Source organism: Macaca thibetana, chromosome 2 (genome assembly GCF_024542745.1).
Source record: "Macaca thibetana thibetana isolate TM-01 chromosome 2, ASM2454274v1, whole genome shotgun sequence".
NCBI classification, from domain to species: domain Eukaryota; kingdom Metazoa; phylum Chordata; class Mammalia; order Primates; family Cercopithecidae; genus Macaca; species Macaca thibetana.
The window spans coordinates 34,164,020-34,182,658 of NC_065579.1; the positions used below are offsets into that span (position 1 = coordinate 34,164,020).

Sequence of the window (18,639 nt, forward strand, 5' to 3'; positions counted from 1 at the left end):
AGAATTCAAAGTGTTGTTTTGCTCTGAATTGAGTGCTGTCTAGAAGTGGGAACAATTCTATTACGCCTTAATAATTTTTATATAGGAGATGAGAGGAATAAAGCAAATTAAAGGCTGTAATTTGTAAACAAGTAGTCACTCATATTAGCTAAATGAGGGGGATATTTGGTCATTTTTAATGGGTTGGATTGTTCTTGTTTTTTCTTTTTGGACACAACTTTAGAGAGACCTTGTTTTTGTCTTGCTACATCATGGTCAGAGTAGCCTAGTCTGCTGCTGGTGTACATGAAATTGTCTGTGTCCACATGTAGTAACTATAAAAGCTGTTGATAAAATATTTCACTTTTTTTTTTTTTTTTAAAGGAACAGGGTCTAACTCTGTTGCTCAGGATGGAGTATGATGACGTGATCATAGCTCACTGTAACCTTGAACTCTTGGGCTTAAGTGATCCTCCCACCGAGCCTCCCAAGAAGCTAGGACTACAGGTGCATGCCACCATGACCAGCTAATTTTTTTTTTTTTTTGGTAGAGATGGGGGTCTTGCTATGTTGCTCATGCTGGTCCCAAGCTCCTGGGCTCAAGTTATCCTCCCACCTTGGCCTCCAAAGGTACTGGAATTACAGGCATAAGCCATTGCACCCAGCCCATTTTTTTCTTTGTATTATTATTTAGTGTTCCTGTTTATCTCTACTAACAGTTTTTGTTTAAATTTGACATAGTCTGATGTCAGTGTTGCTACAATCAGCTTTCTTTTTGTTAATATTTTCTTGGTACACATAGTTTTCCTTTCAAAATACTTTAAACCTTTCTTTGCGGTTTTAGGAGGTCTCTCATTAATGACATCCAGCTGGTATTTCTTTAATCTCACAATCTCTATATTTTATAGGTAAATTTAATCCATTTACATTTATTATAGTTTGTATGACTGTCTCAGTACTATCTTTTTTCTTAATTCTCCTTTTAGTCATCTAAAGTTTGTATTAGATATTGAGTTTTTTCATTTCTAGCATTTAAAATTCTTCATAGAAATCCATTCTTGTTTCCTATCTGCCTATTTTTATTTTGTAATTTCTTGCTATGTTGAATAAAATTTACTTTTATTTATCTCCTTGAGCATCTGTTTTAGTTCACTCCTACTGCTATAAAAATATCTAAGATTGGGTAATTTATAAAGAAGAGAAATTTATTTTTATTCACAGTTCTGCAGGCTGAACAGTTAAAAATCAAGGTGTTGGCAGATTTGGTGTCTGGTGAGGGCTGCTCTCTGCTTCCAAGATATCACTTCTTTCTGTGTCTTCACATGGAAAAATGGGCAATCAGCTCCCTGGAACCTCTTTTATAAGGGTGTTAATCTTGTTCATGAGGGCTTGTCCTCATCATTTAATCACCTTCTAAAGGTACCACCTCTTATTATTATCACATCGGCAGTTAAGTTTTAACATATTAATTTTAGGAAGACATATTTAGACCATAGCAGCATCCTAAACATATTAAGATTTTTGTTGAACTCTTGCATAAATTAATTTTATATGAAAGACATTTGTTCTGTTGATCATACTGGCTTTTTTTCTTTTTGAGACAGAGTCTTGCTCTGTCAGTGCAATGGTGCGATCTTGACTCACTGCAACCTCTGCCTTCTGGGTTCAAGTTATTCTCCTGCTTCAACCTCCTGAGTAGCTGAGATTATAGGTGCCCTCCACCATGCCCAGCTAATTTTTGTATTTTTAGTAAAGACAGGGTTTCACCGTTTTGGCCAGGCTGGTCTCGAGCTCCTGACCTCAAGTGATCCACCTGTCTTGGCCTCCCAAAGTGCTGGGATTATAGGCATGAGCCACCACTCCTGGCCCATATTGGCTCTTTCTTTGCATTGATTTTTTATGTTTTAGAATTTGGATTTTGAATGGGAGAGATTTTATTTCCTCTTGAAAAATGTATTTTCTGAGCTGCGCACGGTGGCTCATGCCTGTAATCCCAGCACTTTGGGAGGCCGAGGCAGGTGGATCACGAGGTCAGGAGATCGAGACCATCCTGGCTAAAATGGTGAAACCCTGTCTCTACTAAAAAAACCACAAATTAGCCAGGCATGGTGGCATGCGCCTGTAGTCCCAGCTACTCAGGAGGCTGAGGCAGGAGCTCTGCTTGAACCCAGGAGGTGGAGGTTGCAGTGGGCCAAGATTGTGCCACTGTACTCCAGCCTGGGCGATAGAGCGAGATTCTGTCTCAAAAAAAAAAAAAAAAAAAAAAAAAAGCAGTATTTTCTATTTGTCTTTATATTTCAATGCACATCTGTCCTTATTTGATGTTTGCATAGTTGCTTCCATCTGGCTTCTGAGCCGCAGTACAAAATGGCCTCAAGGAATCCTGACCTTCGGTGATACTGAAGACTTTGCAATTCCTGTTACTGAGCCAATGAAAACTTAGTTTATCTCTTAGGGGTCATAAAATTTCAAAGGTGATCTCCCACATCCCCAGGCAAGCAAATGCGATAGGCAACAGTACAGTTTTTCTTTTTTGTCTTCAATTTGATGCAGATACCGGAGTGATTAAATTCCTTCTGAACCTCTGGCTTCATGCAACAAGTTTGGCTTTGGTCTCTCCTCTTGGGTGAAGCATTTTGGTCCCCTTAAATCCCACTGGCACCATTTTTCTTCTTACCTATGCCCTAAGAGTCTTGTGCTTCAGTTTATTCTCTGCTTTATGTTTTATTTTTTTCCTTTTATGGTTTATCTTGTTGTGAAACATGGCTATGTCTATTTTTATACTTAATTTATCACTGCTATGTTTTGAAGCAGAGGAGGTGCAAAAAAACATGATCTCATTTCACTTTGTTTACCAGAAGTCCCAACTTGCCATTCTTAGCATTATTCTGTTACATAATCCTATGAGTATATAAGCTCCTGGAGGGCAGGGGCTATGAGCTCCACATCATGATCTCCCCAGAGTTATTATAATGACCAGGACATGGGAGAGGGTCCTCCATAAATGCTGATTTGAGTATGTTGACTTGGTAGGTGCCAGCCTTATCTCGAAGCCTCATGTTTTGAGAATCTATCACTACAGTCCTTTTTAAAAGCCTCTTCTCAGAGAGAGATGTTCATTCATTTCTTTATCTTATAGGTGTAATGTTTTAGTTCTATATTCGTGCATTAAAAAGAAGACCAAACTAGTCTCAAATGAAGTCCTCACAAACCTAAAAGCTTACATAAATGGTCAAAGAAGATAAATTTGGAAGAAGTATGCTGTATATTTCCCTTTCCCTCCAACTTCTAAACTTCCTTTCAAATCCTAGCTCAAGTCTCCTGGATATCTTTCCTAACCAACTCTTCTGACAATCCTTCTCTGACTTAGAATCCCTTCAGCAATGGTGGGTAAAGGTATATTATTATTATTCTATTGTGCATGGTTCTATGGTACTTTAAAATAGTTGCTTCATTTATAAAGTTCTGAAGCAAATTTTGAAGTTTTTCTTTGGCACCATTCTATTACTCACTTTGAGCCCATCTGACAGCCCTTCATTATACCCTTCACATTCCATTTCCACCCTTCCATACACGACTTGCTCTTAACAGACAATTAATAAAAAATATTTTAAATTCATTTTGAATTGAGGTATAGCATATATAAGTGCATAAGTTTTAAGTGAACACAATAAAATTTTACATGTAAACATATACACTCATGTAGTCATTACCCAGATAGAGATACAGAGCATTTCCAAAATCACAGATGGCTCCTGTGAGCTCCTTCCCAGTCAATATCCTCTCTTCTGTGGAAGTAACTTGCCAATTTCAATTCTGATCTCTAGTATTACATATTAGTTTTGCCTGTTCTTGAACTTCATATAAAATATTAGTTTTGCCTATTCTTGAACTTCATATAAATGGAACCATAACTGTATGTATTCCTAAACTTTAGAAATAATTTCAAACTTACACACAAGTTGCAATCATAGTAGAGTGCATTCATATGCCCTTTGCCCAGATTTATGTATTGGTAATATTTTGCCTCTATTTGCTTTATTATTTACTTTACTACCTACCTTTATATTTCTATCATCTACCTAAATATTTTTTTCTGAGCCTCTTCTTGAACATTTGAGAGTAACTAAGTTGTATATCCCATAGCTGTTTACCTCTATATACCTTCAGTGTGCATTTTCTAAAAATAAGAGTTTCTCTTATATAACCACAGGAGGGTTATCAAGTAAACATTGATAACATATTTTTATCTAAAGTACATATTCTGGATTTACCAATTGATCCAATACAGGATTCGGTCTAGCATCAGGTATTACATTTAGTTGTCATAGCTCTCTAATCTCTTTTAATCTGGTATATATAGTCTTTTGTTTGGTCTTTTATGACACTTAACATTTTTGAAGAAATTCTCTTTTTTTCTTTTGGTGGGATTTGCCTGATACTTCTTAATGATTAGATCTGGGTTATGCATTTCCAGCTGGGATATTACATAAGTGATGTTATATCTTTGGTGTCTCACATCTGGTGACACATGATGTTCATATGTCCCTCATCTGACATATTAATTTTGTTCACTTAGTAATCATTGTAATAGTTATGATTTTCCTCTTTCAACTAATAAGCAAGCTGTGGGGAGACACTTTAAGACCATACACATATCCTGCTCCCCAACAAAATCTATCCCTCCCTAATCCTAGGTGTAGTATCCATTGATGATTCTTATCTGAACCAATCTTTCTCATGATGGTTGCAAAATGATAATAAAGTTAATAATAAAGTTGGATTTTCCAACTCTAACACCCCTACTATATTTACTAGTTGGTACTCAACATTCTACTGTAATGGACAGTCCTCCCTTTTCTCCTGTTTATTTATTATTATTTACATGAACTCTGGATTCCTGTTTTCCAAGTTTAAAATTAGTAAGCTGACCTTTAAAAGTATTTTTCTGTACTTGTTCTATTTTTAAAATCTACTTATTGTTGTGCCAGTACCACATGCACTTTGTTCATTCTTAAGACAGAGTCTATGGTTAGATACATCTTGCTCCTATTACATATTATTCTGGGTGAATTTTAGAACCACTTTTACAAAATTATACCCCCCATGCCTTTTCTACTCATGGCTCTCCTCAATGCTGGTGGAAGATGGCAATGTGCTGAACCTACAAATTAGCTTAGAAATAACAGGGAATTTTGTGGTATGCAGTCTCTTCATCAGCAACAGGTCTGCTCTCCCTTTATTAAAGTTTTAATCTGACCAACATTTCTAATGGACATATCTTCTGTAATACGCATAGGGCACGTGGATGTGCTATTGGCTTGTAAGATTCTAGAATGATCTTAAACTTTTACAAGAGTATCACCATGGTGTTGAAGTCAACCAAGAGAAAATCAAACAAAATAATCAAAGAAATAAAAAGATGAAGAGGAAGAAGATTCTATGTTCATTTCATCCATTTACCAAATAAACCTTCTAGAAGTTCTAGATTTCATTTGCCAGGCACTGTACTAGACATGGAGATGCAGAAGGGAAACCAGACCAGAAAAAGCAAGTAAAATAATTAGGTGGATGAAATAATAATAGGAAGCCCTGCTTAACACAGCAGGTAGTAAAGTGCTTGTTGGAAAATTATTAATAGTTTGATGAGATTTAATGTTGTATGATTAATTCATAATTTGCTAATTTACAGTCTAGGAAAACTAGACACAAAAAGGAAATGCCAGTATGTCATACATTTACAAAAAATTCTCTTGAGAAAAATGTAATTTAAAATCTGGAGACTTTTCCTCAGAGTTCCACTCTCTATATTCTGCCCCATAGGACAGAACTACCTGGAAAAGCCAGGGACTTCCATGGCATCAATTGAAAGCATGCAGACCTTGGCTTTCTGTGTTCTGCAATAAGCGATTAAGATTATCAGACACCAGTGAAAACTACAATGAATGGGTTCAACGTGCATGCTGCTCCTTCTTTAGCCTTTAACAGCTTTTCACCATCTCTAAGGAGTCTGTCATCTCTGTTTAGAAGCATCAGTTTGTGTTACTAGAAGCACTGGCAGAATCAGAGACCCTGGGATGTGGCCTAGATCACTTGTCTATCAGACTAGGCTTGAACCCTCAGATGGAAGCATCATTCATAGCAGCGAGAAATGGGGGGCATAACTGCTCTGCAGTGCTAATTCTAGCTCTAGGCTCTATCTGTAGTTTAAAGAGATGTTCCCAGGCCATAATTTATTTCTCCTTCTTTTCTTCATCCTTCCTTCCCACAAGGAAGTATTGGGAAACATGACCTCAAGTATTTTCCTATCTTCCTGAGGTTAAATCTTTGGTAAACAAGAGTTCAATGCACATTTATCATGTCCAACTCCTTCTGGATAAATGGGAGGGAGTAAATTTAAGTAAACTAAAGTGGAACCTAAGAATTACAGTTCCAGTTTCAAATCAGCCACTCGCAAAAGCCTCCAGTTGATCTCCCTTCCTTCCTTCCTGTCTTTTTTTTTTGAGAGAGGGTCAAAGGCGCGCTACCAAGTCTGCCTTTCCTCTCTTTTGAAAGGTGGTTTGATTTGCCATAAAAGACACACATTTGACATTCTGAGGAATACATCCTCTTCTCTATTTTTTTTTGAGCTCACAAGGAGGGGTCAAGGTCAGGGGGTGGGTGAACCCTGGGGATGTGTACATGTGAGGCCACCAAGGAGTGTGGAGAAATACATTTTTTTCTTTTGGCGGAATTTAATATCTCTCAATGATTAGATCCAGGTTATGCATTCTCAGCTGGGAAATACATAAGTAATGTTATGCTTTAAGGGCAACACGACATTCAGACACTTTCTGCTTAAAGTAAGAGAAAAGGATCACTACAGGATTTCTTAAAGTTGGTCAGATCAACCTAATTTATCAAGAGGAGAAATGAGTCATCCATGGATATTCTTCCTAGGTCTGCCTGTCCACGAAGAGACATGCAGAAGTCAAGAGTGCCTCTCTGTCCTGTCCAATGTACCTTACCACTTTGTTAGGTGGAGAGAAAATTGGAACATCGTCCTGAAAAAGCTGCAAGAACTCTCTTTAATTAAATTTGGAATCAATCCTTAGATGACTCAGCAGTTGTGGCTTATATGACTTCTTTGATATTCCAGAAACTAAGAATTTGTCTTCTTAAAGAAAGTTTCGAGAAGGCCATGTGAAAACAGAGGCAGCCACAAGCCAAGGAAAGACTGGAGTCCCCACAAAGCTGAAAGAGGCAAAAAGAATCCTCCCCTAGAGCCTTCAGATGTAGCTCTGTATACTAATAAGGAAAAATTTCCAAGATTAAAAAAACAAACAAACAAGTTTCACGTTTTACTGCTCAGAGCTATTTCCAGGTCTAATCAATAACTGTTAGGCCCAGGACTCTTGCTCAAGTCTAATTTTGGAGTTGGTTGAGAGGGTACATATGACCATCTTGACCAGCAACCTGGAGTGAATGGGTAAATGTTTTCCTTATTTTTAATTTATCCTCAACAGCACTCAACCCCTCCAATACATACTCAACCCTTTTCCCCTTTGAGGATGGTGAAGACAGCCCTGAAAAATATGCAATTTCACTCAAATATAAATAGGAATGGCATCCCCCAGAGTTCTGCAGTCCAGTAGGTGAATTGGCCCACCCTCATTCAAGCTCTGGCAATCTTCTTTCAACTCTCTTCCTGGCTCAGGTAATGGGAGAAAAGGGAGGTGGAGAACTTAAAGGACACAATGCACACTTTCTTTTCTTTTAGATACATGAGAGAAACTGTCTCCCAGAAAATTTGTCTATGCCATGTCTTCGGGTATGACACGGGGGAGGGGATTCATCTCTACCCAAAGCTTAAGAGAGGGCTTATGCAGCAGCATTCACCAGAATGGCTAGGAAACTTGGGCAACTGGAAGCTGGGGCTCTTCCCAGAACGAATGACTTGAAGTGCAGAGGCAACGTTTAGCGCTTAGTCTTAGTTAGCCACTCACTAGATATTAGATTCAGAAAAGTTACATAATCTTTGAGTCTCAATGTTCTTCATCTATGAAGCAAAGGTAACAACTACCTGGTAGGGTGGTTGAGGATTAAATGACAGACCATGTATAAAACATCTGACAGTGGGTGTTCAATAAATGCCATGTAGTTTTGACTCAAAACTTCAAGTATTAAGGAAGAGGGGCCCTGATGAGGCCTGGGAAGAGGGATCCATTGATTACTAAGTCAACCGTTAGGAATCTGCTGGTGCAATGTTATCCTATACTCAAGATTATCCATCTCCACACCAGTTTATCTGGAGTTGTACCAAAACATTCAGCCATAAAAAGAAAATAACAATCTCAATCTATCCCAGTTTATAAAAACAGAAACTAAGTTAATGGATAAAATTTTCTTCATTCTCAATTTTCCCTCTCAGTACTCTTTCTTAAACCTTTGATACTTGGTGCAGATGCAGGACAACCCTAACTTAAAAACTTTAGACAAGATTGACAGTTTGTTTCACTTGTGATTATATTACTGATTTGAGATACCAAAGTAACACATCCCAAAAGCAACCTAAAAGAATTCATTATTTCTGTGTGAGGCCAATCACAGTTCATAACAGACAAAAATATGGTCAACATTTTACAGCATTCTTCAAAGGAAATCATGATTCCCAGGATAGAAGAATATACGAAAGTGTCCAGTGCCCCAATTTTAGGCTCTGCCAGTCACTTCTTTCGTGAGACTCCAAATAAGTCCTACACTTGCACTCTGCTTGTTTTCTCAATTATAATACTGGGTTGATGATATCTAACATTTGCACAGTTTTACAAGATGCTAAGCATTTTCCTGAGCGCACCCTCACACGAACATAAAACACCTTAAAATATAAAATACTATACACATATAAAACATCACTATTATTACATTTGTACAGAATTTTCTCCAATTTGAATTGTTTTAGGGAGATGGCCAATTCACTGGCCTGAGTTCCACGAATGATTTGCCTGTCTATACATCATGTTGCTTTAGGTCACTAGTTCTTAATCTCGGCCCATCTGCCCCTCTTCAAACAGGGGAGTTAAATATTTAACTGGGGAGCTTTAAAAACCACTGATGACTGGGTCTCCTACTCTCCAAATTCCAAGAATATTGGACTGGGAATTTTAAAAGCTCTTCTGTGGGGATCTAACATGCAGCCAGTGTGGAGAATTACTGTGTTAGGTGAGGGTAAGACTTGCCTTTGTAAGCCATTGTGAAAATTCCCTGTGCCTGACATGCCCCCTTCCTGTGTTCCCTTGTGTTTGGGTGGACCTTGTCATAAATACTTATCTCAACGACTCCTGGGCCACAGAACCTTTGGGCCTCTTTATGGCTAAGTGGTGTCTAAAAATGGGCTTTGGATCATTAAATCACAAAATCACACCTTCTTCCCATGGCAGGCGTCCTTGTTGGTTACTAGCTAAATAAAATTACCCTGCAAGCAGGGAGATGCTGCCTGCCCCAATATTATAGATCTTTCCTTTATTTGCTTTCTATCAGCCCTTTTTTTTTTTGGCCTACTTCCTCAGCTTTATGTTTTCCTAAATATCCATTTCTTCTGTTCTGTCATTGATGATATTTTAGCAGTAGGCTGGCTGTTATTAGCAACGTGCCAAACTGTTTGAAGAGGGGGAGATAAGCACACCATTACCCCACAAGGTAGGGCATCAGATTCAGTGCTTCTGCAGTTAACAGAAAAAAAGGGACAGTCAGCCAACAGCTCCAATGCTATCTTCGCTTCACCATTTAAACAAATCACTATTTTACATAAGGAAATTTACGTTGGATTCTCAGTACAGCCATGTATTATTATTCATCCTGACACAATCTTGTTAATATAGCCATCCATGCATCTTTGTCAGGACTTCTGTGATGAAGTGTTTAGTTAGTTCCTTTTGAAATAAAGCAGATTTGGTGCAGTGTCAAAAATTGATGTCTTATCCTCATCTGTTCAAACAACAAACTTTCTAAATGACCTAAAATATACTTGGTGCTCATAGAGTCTGCTTTTGGAGAATCAAAATCACAACTCTCACTCTCTCCAGTCAAATTCAAAAAGCAACAATTATGCACCTACTATGCCAAGACTTTGTCCAGTTAAAATCATTTGTTTGCTTCTGTGGTGCTAAGGACCGCATTCACTGAGATTAATATGGCCTGTCTAACTTGAACAGGCCACCTCATTAATCTAAAAAGAATAAAACATGTGACATGGACTGTGGTTGTTTGCAAACATTTAAAAGCAGAAAAGCAAATGATGAAATTGAGGCTGGCAACCCTGCACGCTCAGGACTGACTGTTTTCTGGAGGGGATAATGACACTGAGTCCTCTCATTCCAGGGAATCCTAGGTAATTGCTGGAGGCAAAGTCTGAATGGCAGTCTTCATTTGCCTGGTAGGGCATGCTTTGAGAGACCACTATCATTTATGGGGCCAAGGTGGTGGATAAGGTGTTCTAGCAGAAATAGCAATAAAACTGAAAACTGAAGAAATGTCTGTTGTTACAGTAAAGTCAACTTTAAGGAAAGTCCCTGAAGAGAGTAGAAGCTTTATCTATCACTAGTAAAATAAACTCTCATGTGAAGAACTTCTTCCCATTTAGAAAACAGGTAGCTATGAAGTAACACATGATTATAAAGCTATTGAAGGCCAGGCATGGTGGCTCAAGCCTTTAATCCCAACACTTTGGGATGCTAAGGTGGGCAGATCACCTGAGGTCAGGAGTTCGAGACCAGCCTGACCAACATGGAGAAACCCCATCTCTACTAAAAATAGAAAAATTAGCCGGATGTGGTGGCGCATGCCTGTAATCCCAGCTACTCGGGAGGCTGAGGCAGCAGAATTGCTTGAACCCGGGAGGTGGAGGTTGTGGTGAGCTGAGATGATGCCCTTGCACTCCAGCCTGGGCAACAAGAGCAAAACTCTGCCTCAATAAATAAATAAATAAAAATAAAAATAAAATAAAGCTATTGAAGATGTTTGCCCAAGGTGGCCTCATAGCATAGTGACTTGCTTCTGTCTGCCTGTCTTCACTCTCTTGGTTCAGCAGTTCAGTAAAAGTTATCAGCAACATGCCCTACCTCATTATGAAAAGGCTCCACTATAAAACTATTCCTAAAAGCATGATAAGCAGTATCATGGTAAGTACCATAATAGAAATATAACATTCTTCTTGCCATAGTTCCTGCAAAAGTGGAGAAAACTTCCCAAGTGGTGGCCTTCAGGCAAAACCAGCAGTAAAAGGCACTTTTAGAATCACACACATCCTACCAAGGGAAAAGAATCAGCCATAGAAAAATAATATAGCTAGTAGAAGCACATCACACTCCAGGCTAGAAAACAATTTTGCAAGACTCAGTGCCACAGGAAGCCCACAATGTGTTTCTATTCTGACAAAAATGAGGAATATCACAAACATTTGAAGGTATTCATCCCAGAGGTCCAAACAGCAGGTTCAGAGTCAGCAATCTGAATGCTGCTCTTTTCCCATAATGGGTTTTCACTGTGACACAGCCAACAGTCTCTCTCTCTCCGGGGAATGATTTAGGGCGTAGGTTCAATCTTGCTGGAATCAGGAGAGACTTCACTCTGACACATTCTTTCTCAAAGAGGGTTTTTATTATTATTATTATTAGTAGTAGTAGTAGTAGTAGTAAAACAAAATAAGCTACCGGATGTAAGGCAAGTAAGCCTACAGACTAACAGAATTCATTCTGCATATGAGGAACCCTAAGTACGAATTCAACTTCCGTGTGTGTGACTGTGTCCTAACACTCTTTACACTAGAAAAACAGGCTATAGTTCTATACACATTTCTCCATATGTGCTGAAACATGGTCAGGTCCCATCTGCAAATTTACCTTTGTAAATCAGCTGTAAAGGTCATCCTTATATTCCATCCCTTGAGGAAAGTTGAAAAGCAGATTTGTACCTCACCATTAAAGACTGCGAAAGCACTACTGACTCTGAAATGCTTAATACTCTTGTAAAGTATATCCTTATACTTGCTGTAAGAAATACTTTCATTTATAGCTTGTGACAGCTGGCATCATCCAATTATCCATGCCAGGGGCCACTGTGGAAATAGGACGAATTAACATTTGCATTTCAGCTTCGGCTGCCCTAGCAGGTAGGATAAAGGTCTTGGAGAGGAAGGATGACCAGTAGTGTAACTCTTAAAGTATCCCTTAATCTGTAGGCCTCTCTAAGGCTTACAGAATTATACAAAGTTCAGTATTTCCATATTTTATTCCAAATAGCTAGTACCAAGGATGCTGGAACAAATGTCTAGTTTGAATGAAGTTTAATTACAAAAAGGTTCTCCATTTCAAGACAAAATCTAAAATAGTAAATCAAACTCAAGCTCAACTCAGGCCCAGGATGGCTCCACTGCTGAGAACTGAATTGCCATCATATCTGTCCAGCGGTCAGCACTGCTCAAGAGCAGGCTTCTAGTACTGCCTGGGATGCACAGAGTTGAGCAGGAGAGTATTGGAACCATGTACTCCCTATCTACAGTAGGCAGATTTCCATTTCTGAGCTGAACATTTGAGGACAGCTGCTGAGGCAAAATGCCTGTGCTGTAGCCAGAAATGGTAACCCTAAAGTTCTTGGGAAATCACATTTTGTAGTGTTGGACTAGGCAGACTGGTTTAGGTATTCCACAACTGGAGAGAAGGACCCAGTCCATCTGGGCCACTCAGTTTGTCAGAATGGAGTCTGGATCCTCTTCAAAGGATATGTATCTGTAGAAGCTGCTGGCAATGGGGACTGGTTGGGGTTGGCAGATGAGAGTGAAAGTTTTGTTCCCTTATTCTAGAAGACAGGGATCATATTTGTAATCCCAAAAGGTGATCAGAATTGTTACTTTAAAACTCAAAAACAGATCTACAGACCACCAACTATAGTGAAAGAAGGTGGTAAGTTTGGGGCAGGCTCTTTAAGTGCAGAAGGTTCCCTGCCTTCGTCAAAACATCTTATGTCTGGGCAACTGGCTACTTTCATATACTGATTCATTTTTCACAAATAATGCAGGAAAAAGATTTTATGTTCTCCCAGAAATAACTGTCCATTTGTCTCACAAGATAACAGCTCACTGACAATGCACCTAAGTTAGTCAAGAGCTCTGATGAAGATTTACAAGAATAATGTTTCCATGCCTAACACATCTATTCTGTAGTCCATGCATAAATGTGTAACTGTGACTTTCAAACTCTAATCATTTAAGAAACATGTTTTGTAAGGTTACAGTAGACATAGTCCTTAATATATAAAGTTGCTATAATCCTTCAGGAAAGGATTCGCCATTTTAGATGCCATTAAGAACATTCACGATTCATGGGAGAAAGTAAAAATATCAACATTAACAGGTGTTTGGAAGTTGATTCCAACTCTCAAGAGTGGCTCTGAGGGGTTCAAGGCTCCAGTGGAGGAATGAACTGCAGAAGTGGAGCCTGAAGATGTGACTGAATTGCTGTAATCTCATGCTAAAACTTGAACAGATAAGGAGGTGCTTCTTATGGATGAGTAAAGAAAGTGGTTTCTTGAGATAGGATCTACTTAGGGTGAAGATGCTGTGAACGCTGTTGAAATGACAACAAAGGATTTAGAAAATTCCGTAAATTTAGTTGTGAAGCAGCAGCAGGGTATGAGGATTGACTCAAACTTTGAACAAAGTTCTACTGTGGGCAAAATGCTACCAAGCAGCACTCCATGCTACACGGAAATCTTTTGTGACAGGAAGAGTCAATCAAGTGGCAAAGTCCATTGCCTTATGCTAAGAAACTGCCACAGTCACCCAACCTTCCAGAAACTACCACCCTGATCAGTCAGCATCAACTTTGAGGCAAGACCCTCTACCACTAAAAAGATTACAACTTGCTAAGGGCTCAGAAGATCTTTGGCATTTTCTGACAATATTTTAAAATTAAGTTATGTATATTTTTAAAGATATAATGCTATTGAAACACATTATAGACTTCAGTGTAACTTATATATGCATCAGGAAACTAAAAATTTTGTGATTTGCTTTATTGTGATATTTGATTTATTGCCGTGGTCTGAAACCAAACCCACAATATCTCTAATGTATGTCTGTATAAGTTCCTAAGCATAGTATGGGGGCATATCTAACTAATGTGTAACATTTGAAGTAGTGGCTATTCTTGAATTTACACTTTCACGTGAATTTTAGAATCAGTTTGACCAGCTCTAAGTCCTGTTGAGAGTTTTAAAACAGGATTGAAATAAATGAATTATTTACAATATAACCTTCCATTCATGGCCGTGATATTCTTCTCCATTACTGATGTTTTCTTATCTTTCAAAAAAGGACATAAGACCCTAGCATATTTCTTGTTAGGCTTTTCCTAGGTGATTTTTAATTGTTATTATAAATAATATCCATTTTCCCATAAAATATTGCTATATGTTTGTATATTAATCTTGTACTGTTACTTTTTTCAACTCTATTGGTTCTGATAGCTTGTCAGTTGTCTACCTTTCATCTTCTAGGTAAATATTTCTTACAAATAATGAGATTTGCTCCTACTTTCCAATTTATCTCATTACCTTTGCTTGTCTTACTGCACTGGCTAAGGCACCCAAGAATACTATGGAATAGAAGTTGTAGAGGATATCCTTGTTTGATCCCTGAAAAGAATTCTTCTAGCATTTTACCCTTGTATATGATGATTACTAGAGATAACTTTTAACAAGTCAACAAATTTCTAGTTTGATATATTTTTTTAACCAAATATGGTGTGGTGGTTTTAAATGTAATCTACTCCAGTTAAAGACTATGACAGTCTATATTATTATCACTATTCAAACTCATGAATAACGAACAGTAACAAATAATGTTTTACTTTAGCACCCAGGAAGCTCAAAACCAAACGATCTGAATATAACAACTCTGCACAGCATAGCCTGCTCATCTATATGACATTGACGCTATTCCTTCCCCCAAATACCGCCTATTCTAACTTACATTATCCTAAATATTTTTCTCTTGTTTTTCTATTTTACTGAGTGGATTTCATATCAATTGCCATATATTTTTAATGAAATAAGATAAAGTATAAATAAAAACATTTTAAAAATGTGGCTATCTTTGGATTTAAAGTGAAAAATGTGATACAACCAGGATAGTATATCACATGGAGATCTAACACTGTGACTAACAAACCTATTGGGTGATGTGAATTAAGAATTTGGCCGGGCGCGGCGGCTCACGCCTGTAATCCCAGCACTTTGGGAGGCCGAGGCGGGCGGATCACAAGGTCAGGAGATCGAGACCATCCTGGCTAACACGGTGAAACCCCGTCTCTACCAAAAATACAAAAAAATTAGCCGGGCGCGATGGCGGGTGCCTGTAGTCCCAGCTACTCAGGAGGCTGAGGCAGGAGAATGGCGGGATCCCGGGAGGCGGAGCTTGCAGTAAGCGGAGATCGCGCCATTGCACTCCAGCCTGGGGGACAGAGCGAGACTCCGTCTCAAAAAAAAAAAAAAAAAAAAAAAAAAAAAAAAAAAAAAAAAAAGAATTTGGTTCAGAGGAAATCAAGTATTTAAACTGAGGTCTGCTTATACACATGGTTAAGCTTATTTGTCATGAGTAGTCATGAGTAAATACATGTTAATTTCATACAATTAAAAAGAAACCCACAAACCATTGGCATTTTGATTAATACATGATTAATAAGTCTGAACATACAATCTTAGATCATTATAAATTCTTTTTGAAACGTAGGCTGGATGCAGTGGCTCACACCTGTAATCCTAACAAATTGGGAGGCCATGGAAGGTAAAAAGCTTGAACTCAGAAGCTCAAGACTACCCTAGGCAACATAGTGGGACCCCATTTTTACAAAAAATTACAAATATTAGCCAGGCATGGTGGTGGGCACCTATAGTCCCAGCTACTTGGGAGGCTGAGGTGGAAGGATCACTTGAGATCACAAAGTCGTGGCTGCAGTGAGCCAAGATCATTCCAGCCTGGGCAACAGAGCAAAACCCTTTCTAAAAAACAAACAAACAAAACAACAACAACAACATTGATCTTATAATTGAGTGATAAAACTAAAAAGTCATCACCTCTCCTAACAAAAATGTAAACAGGACCCATAATTTATGATTTGATTGTCTTTCCTTTGACTGGGCTTTAACATATATGTTTCTGTAATTTAAATAAAAATCTATTTACTTTCTCCATTTTAGCAAATGGTTTCTTTACCCAAATAGGTTGCACCATAGTCCCCATATGGTTTTCTACTGTTCCACAACCACTATTTCACAAAGATTGACAAAACTTTAATAAAAGTTAAATTTATAGACATCTTAAGATAACTTGGGAAATATGCAGTAAAAAAGAATCGAGTCCACAAATTATGAATATTTTACCAATATGTCAAACACCAATTTCAGCAAATCCAATCTACCTAACTCATATGTTTAATGTGGCAAATTTTCTTTTCTTTTTTTTTTTTTTTTGAGACGGAGTCTCGCTCTGTCGCCCAGGCTGGAGTGCAGTGGCGCGATCTCGGCTCACTACAAGCTCCGCCTCCCGGGTTCACGCCCTTCTCCTGCCCCAGCCTCCAGAGTAGTTGGGACGGACAACAGGCGCCCGCCACCACGCCCGGCTAATTTTTTTTGTATTTTAGTAGAGACGGGGTTTCACTGTGTTAGCCAGGATGGTCTCGATCTCCTGACCTCGTGATTCGCCCGTCTTGGCCTCCCAAAGTGCTGGGATTACAGGTGTGAGCCACCGCGCCCGGCCTTAATGTGGCAAATTTTCCAACAAAATTTAATGGGCGTATGAATGATATATTTATGCCCTTGACAAAGATGACATGTTTGATTTTGTTGTGACTAAGAAAGAAGAATATGATTTCTGGTGGTGATTATATCACTCTGGCTCATCAAAGCTCACAGAATGTGTAAGGTTCTGCCACATCCAAAGATGTTAGGCAAATGTAATAGAAGGTGCACCAGGCTGACACACGTTTTCATCATACAAATCTTCTGGCAGTTCCTCTTCATCTCCATCAGGAAAATATGTAGGGAATGGTAGATTTTTACCAAGATCCTTATATGCAGGCAGTTTAGAATCTCTGACCTGAGAGAAGGCAAAAATCGTAGTAAGTGATACGAATTAAGTTCTTTAAAGGTAGCCTTTTCAGCGATTATTCATAATCAAAGAAATACCCGCTACTACATTTTCTAATGTTGAGTAACATGACTGTTACGTATATAGAGTAAAAAGAACTCAGTCAATGCTTTCCTTTAATTCTAAAAAATCTGACTAACCCAGTAACAGAAACTCAAGCTATAAGGATAAAATCATCAATTATTATTTATATCTTAACTTATAAGAATCTCTAGGACTGTCCCACAGGATAAAATCACACTCTAAAATTACGACTTGAATTTCATTTATATGGATTCATTTTCAAATATAATGACCTGACAAACTAGCATTTTTGTTAGTCTTAACTCTCAGAGCACATAATCAAAAATATCACTTCTTATTAAGGAAATCAGCTTACATTTTTCTTCCCCTACCAAAAGAGTCATTTCTCCAGCAAATAAAACAAATAAACAAGATTGTATTTCTGTGTCACATGGTCAAAAAAAAAAAAAAAAAGTCTTGCATTGATGGAAGATTTAAAGATAATTCTTCAGCATTTTCAAATTTGGGTGAGGGCCTTTAAGTTGAGATTATTTTATATATCAAGTTGAAACTATTTTATATCATCCTTGATTTAGTACTGAATATTCCCAAGGCCTTAGTGCATTTTCTGCTTATAGGTGTGAGCAACAAGAACCAATCCTATCTTCATACACAATAAATGCAGCATGATGTATGTCAGAGCATACATTCTTACTGAGAAGTTAAAGACAGAATAATATTTAACAAAAACAGTAACAGACCTATGAATCTCTATAAGAGTTCTGTTAACTCTATATATTCTCAAAAATTCTAATTATATCTGTGAATTCATAGACTGAACAATTTTAATATAGGTACTGATGTGATCTAAAATGTTGAGTTTTATTTTTGGAAAATATTGGATTATTCAGAACTTCTGACTCATTCTACAGCCTTCATTCATAAGTAAATTTAAAAAAATTTACATGTAATTGTATACACAGAGTAAAATGAGGCATAATTACTTTAGCAATAAGAAATGAATAATTTGGTTGAAATAAGGTACACAGCTGCTAGGAACAGCCTGGTACAGAAAAACAGATCTACTTTAATCCCTCTTATTAAAATTGTTTCAAGAAATTATGAGTACATTACCCAGAAGAAAGTAAACTTGCTTAGTTTTGTCCCCCAATCCATTAATCTTGGGTTGAACTTTAAGAAGGGAAAAAAGTCATATTCTTACCAATTTAAATTTGCTCAGTATTTAGGATTGAAAATAAATCCCAAGCAAAAAATCCAATAAAACCAATTACAACAAAACTTTCTGTGCTAATTTGAGAAATAAAAATTGTCATCAATGACCCAAAGAGATACTTCTCAGCTGCTTTCACACTTTTATAGAACTATTACACCTGATACATATTTTAGATAATAGAAGCACTGTTTATAAAACCTAAGTATTATAATTCATGGATCTGAAACGTTAATGACATCTC

At 37.8% G+C, this 18,639-nt stretch overlaps 1 protein-coding gene across 1 annotated transcript in view; it reads right to left on the reverse strand.

The window, feature by feature from the left end:
* Window positions 1-298: 298 nt before the first annotated feature.
* MRPL3 (mitochondrial ribosomal protein L3) overlaps window positions 299-18,639 on the reverse strand; it is a 57,569-nt gene continuing 39,228 nt past the window's right edge. The window contains exon 10 of the mRNA XM_050777955.1: window positions 299-17,110. Coding sequence (XP_050633912.1) covers window positions 16,958-17,110 — 153 coding nt within the window. The 3' untranslated portion in view covers window positions 299-16,957. The remainder of the gene's footprint in view (window positions 17,111-18,639) is intronic.